General features: G+C 44.0%; 1 protein-coding gene and 1 pseudogene across 2 annotated transcripts; both read left to right on the top strand.

Annotated features, from left to right (window-relative positions):
- The first annotated feature begins 528 nt into the window (after nt 1-528).
- On the top strand, nt 529-1,059 carry LOC147453586 (protein CLAVATA3 INSENSITIVE RECEPTOR KINASE 4-like). Its single transcript, XM_086516937.1, has 2 exons — nt 529-814; nt 896-1,059. The coding sequence occupies exons 1-2, from the start codon at nt 529-531 to the stop codon at nt 1,057-1,059; spliced, it is 450 nt and encodes a 149-aa protein (XP_086373063.1).
- A 907-nt stretch (nt 1,060-1,966) lies between these two features.
- Nucleotides 1,967-6,597, top strand: LOC147453585 (uncharacterized; annotated as a pseudogene). Its single transcript, XR_015188557.1, has 3 exons — nt 1,967-4,480; nt 4,622-5,146; nt 5,535-6,597. The product of XR_015188557.1 is annotated as an uncharacterized LOC147453585 (transcript).
- The last annotated feature ends 7,514 nt before the right edge of the window (nt 6,598-14,111 follow it).

Below are 14,111 nucleotides of genomic sequence, written 5' to 3'. Positions count from 1 at the left end.
ATTTATATTATATCAAAGTGAACCCAGAGGTAAGCATCTAGTGCTACCCTTGAATGTGTGTGAGTGAACTTGGACTTAGAACCGACCAAGTGGAGGAAGTGTTAGCAGCAGGCTAACTCGGATAACTCGAATATCATTTTTCGGAGGTTTCATTGTAAAAACACTTATTATTTTGATGAATCGGGAATAATGTAACTCCCACTTTCTAGATAAACATTGTAATTGATGAGCCGGGGCAAAATGAATTACAGGGAAGCATTTGTCACATAACAACTTCTCAGGCCTCATCCCGCTATCCTTGTTTACCCTTTCTTCCTTATATTCTAGCCATAACTTCTCATAACTTACTGACTGCAGCCATCCCCAATGAATTTGGCAATTTGCAACATATTCAAGTTCTTGATTTTTCATCCAACAAGCTCTCTGGTACGATTCCACCTACACTTGTAAAATGTGTTGGAACTTACGACATTGAATTTCTCACACAACAAACTACAAGGGCAAATACCAAAGGAGTTGGGCGAGCTCATGAGCCTTGTGTCACTTGATCTCTCCACAAACCTCTTGACAGGGCAGATACCTGCTAATCTCTTGCAACTCAACATTACTGCTAGCTCATTTGCTGACAATGCCGGGCTTTGTGGCCCTCCACTCGTTGCTCTATGCCCGGAGCCAACTCGAAAGAAGGTTCCAAGGTCAACCATTTTCTTCCTCGCTTGTGGCATAGTGGGTGCCCTGATTATTGCATGTGGCCTTTTTCTATGGTGCAGGAGGCATCGGTCACTAGCGCACAAGAAGCGTAGACTCCACCAAGGTATCTACTTTGAAATTGGGTTCCCTAGCTCAAGAGCATGGTCATTCTACGAGATTCTAATGCTCTGATGCTTATGGTTAGATTCAAGTAAGACCGCATCTTCATTGAGAGTCACAGCTGAGGAGCTTGATGTTGCCACAGGGGGATTTTCTGATATAAACCTGATAGGGAGTGGTGGAACCAGCAAAGTTTACAAGGCTACTCTCAAGGAGGGGCTAGTGGTGGCTGTGAAGAAATTCAACTAGGAGGATAACCTTGACAAAGCTGACTACTTCTTCCATAAAGAATGCAACACACTTGGCAAGATTGTATAAGGTTGTATCTCACCAAAGGATTATGTTAGGACACTTTATTTAAATCAAGACAACTCCAATCATCGTATATTTCAACTTGATACATCGTATATTTCAACTTGATAGTAAATGCATTAATGTTCATTGCCTTTGCCCATTTTGAGAGAGAGAGAGAGAGAGAGAATAACTTAGATTCTCAGTGATTTGTCTTTTCAATAACATGTACCCTTGGCCCCTCCTAGTGGGAAAATAGATTTCCAACTTTGAGAATCCTTATGAATGTACTTTGAGAATCCTTTTGAGAATCCATGGGCCTCATAAAACACTTTTTTGAAATGCAAGGAAAAGAACTCAATGGGTGAAAAAAAAGAGGAGTTACAAATACAAACTTCTTACTAGTGGCAAAGAAAACGTGGGACTATGACATAATGATTGGTTGACCTTCTATTGATTTGTTCAAAAAACGGTTCGATCTTCCCCCACTAATGAGAGTGCTCTTAGATTATAGAAAATTTGTATTCATGGAGCTCATTATTCATGTTTCCATTAGGCTTTTGTGGGACTGTAACACCAAGCAATTTCTCTACTGTTCCTTTTGGACACACATGTTTCTTCAATGCTATAGACTACCCATTTCAATAATATTTGTCAGACAAATTAGTTTTACGCCAACTCTCCATTACCTCGGGCTAGGTCTCCCCAATCTTGGAAAAATAAAAAGCCTTTCAAAACATCTTAAGTGCATACCTAAAGGGTGAGTTTAGAAAATGAAAAGACCCATGAAAATGAAAAGTCAAAAGATTTTTTGTGTCCATATAAAGAGATGGTGGAGTGCACATCGATACATGTGTTTATCTTTTGCTTATTTTCCCTTTAGTGTTTTCTTCTCTTTAAAGTATACTTGCACTATATCTATTGAAGGTAGTATGGTCTCCACAACTTAAAGTTCTTCCAAAATATCTTGAATTAAGGTCTATATAAAGAGGTAGTCGATCATGCTTCAACTAACTTTGATGTTTGAATCTCCCTCGAGTGCAAGGGGCCACTAATCACAAATCCTCTATAAGAGGCATCCTCTCTCTCCTTTTCTCTCTCTCTCTCTCTCTCTCTCTCTCTCTCTCACACACAATATGGTTGTCGTCTTACTATGGTGGATGCTGTTGGTTCCCCATTTGCAAGCCATCACTCAAGAGCGGACCATAACAGCATTGATGGAGTTCAAATGGCAAATAGAAGGCGGGAACAACCTGCTGGAAAGCTGGGAAGTGAACAACTCTGCACATTACTGCAAGTGGGAGGGGGTGTCGTGCGATCACAGGGGGCAAGACCGCGTGGTGGGCATCTCTCTCTCTGGCTTCGGCTTGCAGGGTACCATCTCCTCTTCTCTCTCCAACCTCACTTTTCTGAGCTTCCTCGACCTCTCCCAGAATGCCATCTCTGGGCCCATCCCTCCCTTCCCGCATCGCCTACAAATCCTCTACCTCTCCCAAAATAATCTCTCTGGATCTATCCCTTCTGAGCTTGCCAATTGCACTCAGCTCCAAGCCCTTGACCTTTCCCACAACAACCTCCTCAGTAGCATCCCCCCCTCTCTTTCCTCTCTTGTACAACTGCAACAACTTGAACTCTTCCACAACCGCCTCTCTGGAGCCATTCCTTCTCAGCTTGCCAATTGCACTCAGCTCCAAGACCTTAGCCTCTCCGACAACACTCTCTCGGAAAGCATCCCTGCTGCGCTCAGAAACCTACCAGAGCTCAAATACCTTGCTCTCTACTCCAACAACTTGATAGGCTCCATTCCTGCTGAGCTGGGCAACTGCTCCAGCTTATTTTCACTGGACTTGTCAAATGAATGCTCTTACAGGTGATATTCCTCATCAGATAAGTAACATACCTTTTGCACTCCCGGCAAATGCTCCACCCGAGGACAATGCCTTGTTGAATCTACATGACAATTCGCTCAGTGGGTTTCTGCCCTCTGCGCTTGGTAACTGCTCCGGACTGCAACTCTTGTATCTTAATGGCAACAAGCTGCAAGGGTCCATCCCCAAAGAACTCTCCGACTTAACCAATCTAGAGCAACTGTACTTGACAAAGAACTACCTGAGTGGTGGTGTGCCCCCTTCCCTGGGAAAACTAGTCTTCCTGCAAGAGTTGTTCCTCAATTACAACAACCTCACTGGAAATATACCTGAGAGCTTCTCAAACCTTTCTGCTCTCTCCACACTAGACTTGGGTTATAACGCCTTCACTGGTAGCATTCCATGGGGTCTCGGATTCCTCGCAGGTCTCAAGGTTCTTTCTATGATTTTTAACAACCTCTCTGGCACAATACCTCTATCTTTGGCTAATTGCACTAAATTTCGCTCCCTTGAGCTCAATGTTAACCAGCTTAATGGTCCATTGCCTTCATTTATTGCACGGTTTCCCAATTTATATCTGCTAAACCTATCTGTGAATCACTTAACTGGGCATTTGCCAGAGACATTTGCCAATGCCACTGCAATCTGCACAATGTACATGGCACATAATAAAATCTCTGGATCGATACCCAGTGTGTTTGGGAGACTGGTTAACCTCCAACGCCTCAACCTCCAAGGGAATCATCTCAATGGGCCCATCCCTGCCGAACTTGGCAATTGTGTCGCTTTGTCAGAACTGGACCTTGAAGAGAACATGCTGCATGGCCCTCTGCCACCGCAGCTTGGTAAGCTTTCCTTTCTGCGCTACCTCCATTTGCAGGGAAATGAATTACAAGGAAGCATTCCTGATAGTCTTGGTAAGTGCAGTATCTTAGAAGACTTAGATTTGTCACATAACAACTTCTCAGGCCTCATCCCACTATCCTTGTTTACCCTTTCTTCCTTACATTCTAGCCTTGTGCTATCTCATAACTTGCTGACTGGAACCATCCCCGATGAATTTGGCAATTTGCAACATATTCAAGTTCTTGATTTTTCATCCAACAAGCTCTCTGGTATAATTCCACCTACACTTGTAAAATGTGTCGAACTTATGACTTTGAACCTCTCACACAACAAACTACAAGGGCAAATACCAAAGGAGTTGGGCGAGCTCATGAGCCTTGTGTCACTTGATCTCTCCACAAACCTCTTGACAGGGCAGATACCTGTTAATCTCTTGCAACTCAACGTTACTGCTAGCTCATTTGCTGACAATGCCGAGCTTTGTGGCCCACCACTCGTTGCTCTATGCTCGGAGCTTGACAAACCAACTCGGAAGAGGGTTCCAAGGTCAACCATTTTCTTGCTCGCTTGTGGCATAGTGGGTGTCCTGATTATTGCATGTGGCCTTTTTCTATGGTACAGGAGGCATCGGTCACTAGCGCACAAGAAGCGCAGACTCCACCAAGGTATCTACTTTGAAATTGGGTTCCCTAGCTCAATAGCATGGTCATTCTACGAGATCCTAATGCTCTGATGCTTATGGTTAGATTCAAGTAAGACCGTATCTTCATTGAGAGTCACAGCTGAGGAGCTTGATGTTGCCACAGGGGGATTTGCTGATATAAACCTGATAGGGAGTGGTGGAACCAGCAAAGTTTACAAGGCTACTCTCAGGGAGGGGCTAGTGGTGGCTGTGAAGAAATTCAACTGGGAGGATAAACTTGACAAAGCTGACTACTTCTTCCACAAAGAATGCAACACACTTGGCAAGATGAGACACAGAAATCTTGTGCGTATATTGAGCACCTGCTGCAACCTCAAGATGAAAGCTTTAGTGCTGGAGTACATGCCCAATGGAAGCCTTGAAAAGCTGCTCTTTGAAAATGACAGATACCAACTGAAGTGGAGGAGGCTCATGGACATAGCATTAGATGTGGCACAAGCATTGGTGTATTTGCACCATGAGTGTGACCCATCCATAATCCACTGCGATTTGAAACCAAGCAACATCTTGCTCGACGAGGTGTATACAGCACATGTCTCCGATTTTGGTATAGCACGGATCCTGAGCCCTGGCAACAATTCCTATTCAGCATCCTACTTCAGAGGATCTATTGGCTACATTGCTCCAGGTCTTAATCTCTCTCTCTCCACAATTTATCAGCATGTTTCATCGGCTCATTGAATGTCTTGGCTGCTTTAAATGCATGCACATATACCTGGCACTGTGTTCAGGGTCCATAATGTAGCTCTCTGGCATCACGGCTTTCATCCACTCTTCTTCAGAACTCGCATTAAATGACTGGATGTTCCTCAATGATCTGTGCATGCCATCTTCAGGCAAGTTTCAAAATCTGCATTAAGTAACCACATCCATCATGCGCACATGGTCGCACCAGGTGTGGGGCGTCATTCCTGCTCTAGCACCATAGTAATGGCCTTAATCATCCTCAAGTAATGCACTTTGCTTAACATGTGAAAGGGCGAAACATTAATATACCGCATCATGTCCTGTTGCAGAATGCGCAGAACTGACTCACAATTCAGTGAAGGGCGACATTTACAGCTATGGTATGGTGCTATTGTGCATGCTGACAGGGAGGCAGCCAACGAGTGAGGTGTTCTACGAGCAAGGCATAGAGATGCCCAACTGGGTGAAACGATTGTGGCCGGACAAATACCTGGTTGCCCTGAACCCCACCTTGCGCCTGGGCGTGGAGGCCGGCAACAAGCAAAAAGAGGCGTTTGACTTGATGGAGCTGGCACTTTCCTGCACTGCTCAGGCTCCCAAACAACGCCCCACCTCCAAAGAGATAGTTCGAACTCTGCTACACATCAAATCCCCCCACCACCGTTCTGCCCAGCTTCCCATACTTATTAGAGAGATGAGTGGGCACACGCGCAGCTTTCGTTCGGCAGGGCACATAGGACAGACGAGCCTATAAGTATACCTTGACGCGCTTTTATTACTCTCAGGGATTATGGTGTAGTCTATGCTTCGTTTTTGTGAGAGATACCTCCCCTCTGGTTTATGCAAGAAATATTGAATTTAACATTTTTAATTAGGACACAATTTATATTACATTAGAGTTTAAAACCAAAAGATAGAGGAGGGAATTTTCACCCCCCATAACATAGAGTTTAAACCATGAGCCAAACCACACTAACACATCTTAGCATTCAAGGTTACCACTGCGTGTGGATGAATGAAAGCGGACCCAGAAGCGACCAAGTGAAAGTAAATATATTTCATTCTGGCACAGAAAGAAAGAGAAGAGAGAGAGGGAGAATAGTAGAGAGTGAAAATAGAGTGCACAAACGATCGCGAGACAACTTTCAATGTCTCTACTAAAATGAAACGCTCATGAACCATGAGTTCATGCTATACATCTATTCTATTTCTTTAATATGATGTGCCATGCGTCGTGCACTTGTCCCCCCCAATACTCGTGCGCCCAACAAAATTTAGCAAGAAATAGTGCCATTTTTTCCACTTGATAGCGTCATTTTGCTCGCTCGATAGCACACACACACAAACACACAGACCTTATACAGGGCCGAGGCTGACTCCACTGCAACGTCACTTGTGTGTGTGTGTGTGTGTGTGTGTGTGAGAGAGAGAGAGAGAGAGAGAGGGGGGGGGGGGGGGGGGGGGGGGGAGGCGGGGGGGGTGTACTCCCATGCGACAACGTTGTTGTATGTGTGTGTTTGAGAGAGAGAGAGAGAGAGAGAGAGAGAGAGAGAGTCATAATAATCAATATCTAATTCTCCTAAATGATTTTCTCATATTAAACTGATCATTTAATGTGGGGAAGTGCCAGGGGAGAAAAGGCTAGAATATTGGTTAAGCTAGCAGACCGGCCACAGTAGGGATCCAAAGGAGGGAAAATAGGGGTCCAATGGGGGGGGCATCTACAAAAGAGCCATGTGCAACAATGGGCTCAAAAGACCCTAAGGTTCAGCCCATTAAGACTTCCAAAATGCTAAGGTTCCAAAATTCAAAGGTTGTGTCCAAAGGGTTAAAGCTTAGGGGGAATTGGATGTTTTGTGTGCTCTCCAAAGTCAACACATATCCCTACATGGGAGGGGGCGAGCCCTTCTTCTAGGGGATGAGAGAGAAAGCCACACACGCACACAAGCTCCCTTTACACAAAGGGAATGAGGGACACATGTCAGCTCCCTAGGCCAGATGCCCATAAGGTGTGCCCAGTTTCTATTGGATGACCCTTGAAGTGGACCAATGAGAATTAAGCTAGAGTAAATCTAGTTTAATTAATTTAAAAACATTCAATAAAAGAAACCAAATGAGAATTAAGCCTCCTAGAAGACTATTGGGCAGTCTCACAAGGGGTCCAATGAGCATTCAGGAGCCCAATGGCTTGTCTGATTCCTATTGGCCAGGAGGCAAAGGGGTCCAATGAGAGTTTAGTTTAATTATTTAATTACCTAAAGCTCTCACAAAAGGGGAAAGGGGGACACAGTCAGAAGGCTATCACTTATGCTGCTTAATAGTCATTGGCTTGACTTGGGGAGAGCCAATGAGGGCTCAGCAAGAGCAAATTGCAAGAGGGCTCGCCCAAGAGAGAGAGGGGGCTGATTTTTGCAAGGCATTATCACACACACACTCACACAATCTCATGTGTGAAGAAAGAGAAGACTATCTCTTCCCAAGCTTTAATGGAGAGCTCATCACCTACTCCAAGCTTGTGAGATAGAAGCCTACATCAACACACTCTTGGCATGTGGATGCAAATCCAACCAAGAGCTAAGCTTCAATGCATGCTCATCTCCTCTACCAAGCTAATTACTAAGCTAAGCTATGCTAATATGAGTGATTATGTGAGGAGATGTACATCTTTCTCGTACGATACTCCTTCTTTCTCTCAATCTACTCTCATACCCTGCTAGCTCTCACCATCTTCGAAGGTGTGTGAGGTCTTGGGTCTGAGAACGGGGATAATTCAAGTTGTGTTTGCTAAGTGTTTTGCTTAGTGCATGAAGCTTTTCATTGCACTAGCTAGTCTTGAAGGAACACAAAGAATTGTATTGTACAATGTCTCTCTTGATGGGAGAAACCATAATACAAAGCCTTTTGGAGGGGAGACCGGCTCCATGCAAATCCGGTCCTCAACTGTTGTCATTAGTTTAATTTCTCTCTCTTTTGAAAGTATTGTCGATGCTATCTAACTAGGTGTTATGCTTTTTGTTGCTCTCTCCACCCAAGCACTCTTGTAATTCTCATCAGGAATCTATTCTCATGAAATGCCCACTATGTTCATGCTCATTTCCGCTACACACAAGTTATTAGGCCATTAAATGTTACATTGGTATCAGAGCACAAGGTTTCTCTTTTCTTGCTCAAGAAGGGAGGTCCTCAAGCTAGCTACAAATGGTTGGTATTATTAATTGCCTGTGAGTAAGTAGAATAGGGATTTTTCAGCCTTGCAGTGCGCCTACCTTCGTGCAGTTAACGGGGCATCACCGTCGAGAGCTATGGTCTTAATAGTGGAGTCCTACGGGGCTTGCCTATGGCTTAACCACTATTGAGCTATTAGAAGCTTGACACGAGCCGGTGTTGTTTTGGTGTCGAAAGACCCTCTCTTCTATTCCTTGCAATTAATGGTATTCGAGCCGCGGGTACAGTAGCTTGAGTGCTTTTTCTAAAGGGGTAAAGAGGAGTAGCAACTAGGGCTTGAAGTGCCAAAATACACCTAAAAAGTTTACACCTAAAAGTTGTTAGAATGGCTGACAATAGTAAAGAGAGTGAAATTAATGTTGATAACTTTGATTGCTCATGAGCAAGATACTAATGATGCTTCAATGCTTGTTAACTATCTTGTTTCTAGGCTTCAACAAGCCATGGGCAATCCATCTCTCCAAAGTGAAGTGCAACGGCAGCTCCGTGCTCACGGGATTCTCCAAGCTCATCACCATGACGAGAGAACACCTAGGAAGCCTCCTTGTGAGACTCCCAAAAGAGGTCTCTCTCCGATTCGGGAAGAAGAAGAGAATCCATATGAAGGGCTCAAGAATTTACTTCTTGATGATGCATCTCCTTCCCAAAGGAGAACTCAAGAGCCTCCACCGAAGGAACGAGAAAGAAGCGAGTCTCCCGCCACCTCGACGGAGATGGCTCCACGAAGACGGCGGGCTAAACGATCTCCATCACCACCAAAGCGGAGAAGACCATCACACTCTTCTCCATGCCATAATTCAAAGAGGGATGATAAAAAGCAAGAGAAGAAAAAGGCGAGAAAGAGGACACCCTCTTCTCCATCTTCTTCATCCTTTTCCTCTTATGAAAGTGATGGTGAAGACAACGAAGATCATGTTAAGTATGGAGCCTGATTTACCCTTGTAATTTTCTGTGGTAAAAGCGCACATTTGTAAGGCCCTCATTATGAGGAGAAGCCATCGTGCGTGAAGGAAAATCACTCACCGGAAACCAAAATTTTCACGGACAAGAATCAGGGGCAACTTTAAAGGCCTCAGGGGCGGAGGCCCCTGAGACTTTTTTTTTCGCCGGAATATTATGGCCGGACGGCGGCCGGAAAGTGGTCGGAAAACAACCGGTCGGGTGGCCGGTGGTCGGAAGTCAATGGCCGGTGGCCGGTGGCCGAATTCAAAAGCGGACTTGTCTTCTCAAGGGCGGCCACACATGGGCGGATTGGAGGGTCCGATTTGGACTTATTCGCACAAGGGCGGCTACACATGGCTGTCTCTCATAAGAGAGGGCAGCCCTTTTGGCCTATAAAAGGAGGCCATTTCTACACACATTTCATAGTGTGAAGTTGATGCAACAAGGTGAGTGTGAGGTGGTGAGAGTGAAGCAAGGCGGGAGCTCGATTAAGGGTATAATCCCTTTGTAAACTACTTCTTGTTTTGAAGTACTAAAGCCATTGAGTGGCTGCTTTCCCGTGGACGTAGCCCACATTGGGTGAACCACGTATATCGTGTGTACTCTCTCTCTCTCTCTCTCTACTCTATAATCTCGTGTATATAAATCTGTCTCTCTCCATTAAGTAATCTACTCAATTATCTATTTAACTACGTCTTATTTCCTAACAACTGGTATCAGAGCAAGGTTTGCTCGTAGCTAAATTATCGCAAGGAAAGGATTCCTTGAATTGAGTGGGAGTTATGGCGGAGGAAGGGAAGCTCAAGATTGAGAAGTTCAACCGCAAAAACTACCAACATTGGAAGATGCAAATTGAAGACTATCTCTACCAGAAGGACCTCTATTTGCCACTAGGCGGTCTTGCGAAGAAGCCCGCAACAATGGCAGATGAAGCATGGATTGTCCTTGATCGAAAGGCACTGGGAACAATCCGGTTAAGCTTGGCGTCAACGGTGGCCTTCAATGTTTCGGAGATGAAGACCACGGAGTACTTGATGAAGTCACTTGACGACTTCTACGAGAAACCACCGGCATCCAATAAGGTATTTCTTATGAAGCGCTTGTTCAATCTAAAGATGGCAGAGAATGGTTCAGTTGCAGAACACCTAAATGACTTTAACACAAACATAAGTCAACTTCGATCAGTGAAAATCAATTTCGATGACGAAGTGCGAGCTCTCCTTATACTATCATCTCTACCGGATAGTTGGGACAGCCTTGTGATGGCTGTAAGTAATTCTATCTCTGGCTCAAATACTCTTAAGTTTGATGATGTTGTGGGTGTTCTCCTAAGCGAGGAAATGCGAAGGAGAAGCACAGGAGAATCATCATGTGTTGCACTATCAGTGGAAACAAGAGGAAGGCTTAAGGAGAGGTTCAAAAACCAAAAGGGTCGTGATCGCTCAAGGCGGAGCAAGTCATGCACAAAGTCAGTTCTTGAATGTTGGAACTGCGGCAAGAAGGGCCACGTTAAGAAGGATTGCTGGTCCAAGAAGAAGAAGGAGACAGAGTCTCAAGACAACAAGCCAACATCGGAGGCCAGTGTGGCAGGTAAAGTAGAGCAAGATGCTCTAATTCTCTCATTAGACAATGTGTCTAATTCCTGGATAGTAGATTCTGGGGCTTCATTCCATGCGACACCACACAAGCAACATTTCCAAGACTACACCAAAGGTAATTTTGGGTATGTATACTTGGGAGATGATGAAGCTTGTGAGATTGTCGGCAAAGGTACAGTTTCTGTCAAAACTGCTAACGGAAATGAATGGAAGCTTAAAGATGTTAGGCATGTTCCTTCTCTTCGCAAAAATTTGATCTCTACAGGACAATTGGACGATGAAGGTCACAACATTGCATTCGGAAACAAACGGTGGAAGATCTCAAAAGGATCTTTGGTGGTTGCCAAGGGTGAAAAAGTCGGTACACTTTACTTGTGTACCGTTAGCACGCAACCTTCAGCTTGTGCAGCAACTACAGAAGTTGACAGTGCGGTGTGGCACTACCGACTTGGGCATATGAGTGCCAAAGGAATGCAAATCCTTCAAACAAAGAAGCCTCTACCAGGTTTGAAAGAAGTGGACTTAGAGTTCTGTGAAGATTGTGTTTATGGTAAACAAAAGAGGGTAAAATTTCAAAAATCAGGAAATGAAAGAAAAAATAAAAAACTTGAGTTGGTTCATTCTGATGTTTGGGGTCCTGCAAGTACACCATCACTTGGTGGCTCATTGTACTATGTAACATTCATAGACGATGCGACTAGAAAAACATGGGTTTATGTCATGAAGAATAAATCCGATGTATTTTCCATATTTCAAAGGTGGAAAGCCTTTGTGGAGAATGAAACAGATACCAAGGTTAAATGCCTCAGATCCGACAATGGAGGCGAATATTGCAGCCAAGCTTTTGAAAGCTTTTGTGCTAGCAATGGCATTCGGAGGCAAAGGACAACCCCAAGGACACCTCAACAAAATGGGATTTCGGAAAGGATGAACAGGACAATCATGGAACGAGCACGAAGCATGCGGCTACATGCAGGCCTACCGCTTGAGCTTTGGGCGGAAGCTGTAAGTACGTCTGTGTACTTAATCAATCGATCACCCTCAACGGCATTGGATGGGGGAGTTCCAGAAGAGGCATGGACAGGTAAACCGGTGAATTATGCATTTCTCAAAGTGTTTGGGTGTGAGGCTTTCATGCACATAGATAGAAGCCTAAGATCAAAGTTAGATGCAAAGTCCAAAAAGTGTTTCTTCATTGGCTATGGAGAAGGAGACTTTGGGTATCGCCTATGGAATCCTGAAGATGGTAAAATCTTAAGGAGTAGGGATGTAATTTTTAACGAACAAAATATGTACAAAGATTACTTGGAAAGAAAACAAACAAAAGAAACAGGTGATGAGTACATGGAGCTTGAGGACGGTGAAGACTCAAGGACTGCAAACGGTGACAATGTGCAACAACGTCAACCAAATGAGGAGCCTCAACCTATTCCCCGAAGATCTACAAGAGCAAGTAGACCTCCAGAAAGGTTTTTTCCTTCCTTCAACCATCTCTTGATCTCAGATTCTAGAGAGCCGGAATCATATCAAGAAGCTATGCAACATGAATCCAAAGAAGAATGGACGAAGAGCATGCAAGTGGAGATGGACTCACTACATCGCAACCAAACATGGGAGTTGGTTGAGTTGCCTAAAGGTAAGCGGGCACTTCAAAACAAATGGGTGTACAAGCTAAAGGAAGAAGAAGGTGGGAAGAAAAGGTACAAGTCTAGGCTTGTGGTAAAAGGTTTTTCTCAAAAGAAAGGTATTGACTTCAATGAAATATTTTCTCCTGTTGTAAAAATGAACTCAATTAGGCTTGTCTTAAGCCTTGTGGCTGCTCATGATCTAAATCTCGAGCAAATGGATGTAAATACGGCATTCCCTCACGGTGACTTAGAGGAGGAAATCTACATGCTTCAACCAAAGGGGTATGAAGTAAAAGGTAAGGAATAAATGGTTTGCAGATTAAAGAAGAGCTTGTATGGTTTAAAGCAAGCATCAAGACAATGGTACTTGAAGTTTGATCGATGGATGTTGGATCATGGATTCACAAGATGCAACTCGGATCACTGCGTCTACACGGAGAATTTGGGAGATGGGAAATTCATCATCCTAATGTTGTATGTTGATGACATGTTGATTGCAAGTGCTAACATGCAGGACATCAAAGACCTAAAAGAGGAGCTGTCCAAATCTTTTTCAATGAAAGATTTAGGTGCTGCAAAGAGGATACTTGGTATGAAAATATCAAGGGACAGGACGAAGAAGACAATAAAGCTATCTCAAGAAGATTACATCAAGAAGGTACTAGAAAGGTTTGCAATGCAAAATGCAAAACCAGTTTCTACACCTTTGGCTGGTCATTTTAAACTAACGAAGGATATGTGTCCAAATACACAAGAGGAGATAGCCTATATGTCTAAAGTTCCATATGCTGCAGCGGTAGGTTCTCTAATGTATGCTATGGTCTGGACAAGGCCAGACATTGCACATGCAGTGGGAGTTGTGAGTAGGTTCATGGACAACCCAAGTAAAGAGCATTGGCAAGCTATGAAGTGGATACTTAGGTATCTAAAAGGGACAACAACAAATGTTTTGTATTTTGGAGGAACTGATATTTTTCTGGAAGGGTATGCTGATGCAGATATGGCAGGTGACAAAGATACTCGAAGGAGCACTACTGGCTATGTGTTCACGGTTGGAGGCACATCAGTAAGTTGGGCTTCAAAGCTGCAGAAAGTGGTTTCACTTTCTACCACGGAAGCAGAGTATGTAGCAATGACGGAGGCAAGCAAAGAAATTCTGTGGCTTCACAGATTCTTAGAAGAGCTTGGATTCAAACAAGACAATTGTGTCTTGTACAGTGATAGCCAAAGCGCTATCCATCTTGCGAAGAACTCAGCCTTTCATTCAAGGACAAAGCACATTGAGGTGAGATATCACTTTATACACACTCTTTTGGAAGAGGGACAACTAAAGCTAGGAAAGGTGCATACAAGTGAAAATCCTGCAGACATGTTTACAAAGGTGGTCAACAAGGAGAAGTTGAGCTTTTGCTCATCTTCAATCGGCATTCAAGGATAAGAAGCCAGAATGGAAAGCAGTCACAGGTTTGGTTTGGAGATCAGTCTCCAAGTGGGAGATTGTTAAGTATGGAGC

The sequence above is a fragment of the Adiantum capillus-veneris genome, chromosome 7, assembly GCF_014529385.1.
Source record: "Adiantum capillus-veneris isolate H3 chromosome 7, ASM1452938v2, whole genome shotgun sequence".
NCBI classification, from domain to species: Eukaryota; Viridiplantae; Streptophyta; class Polypodiopsida; order Polypodiales; family Pteridaceae; genus Adiantum; species Adiantum capillus-veneris.
The sequence above is the reverse complement of the archived record's forward strand: the minus strand, read 5'-3'. Positions and strand labels throughout refer to the sequence as shown.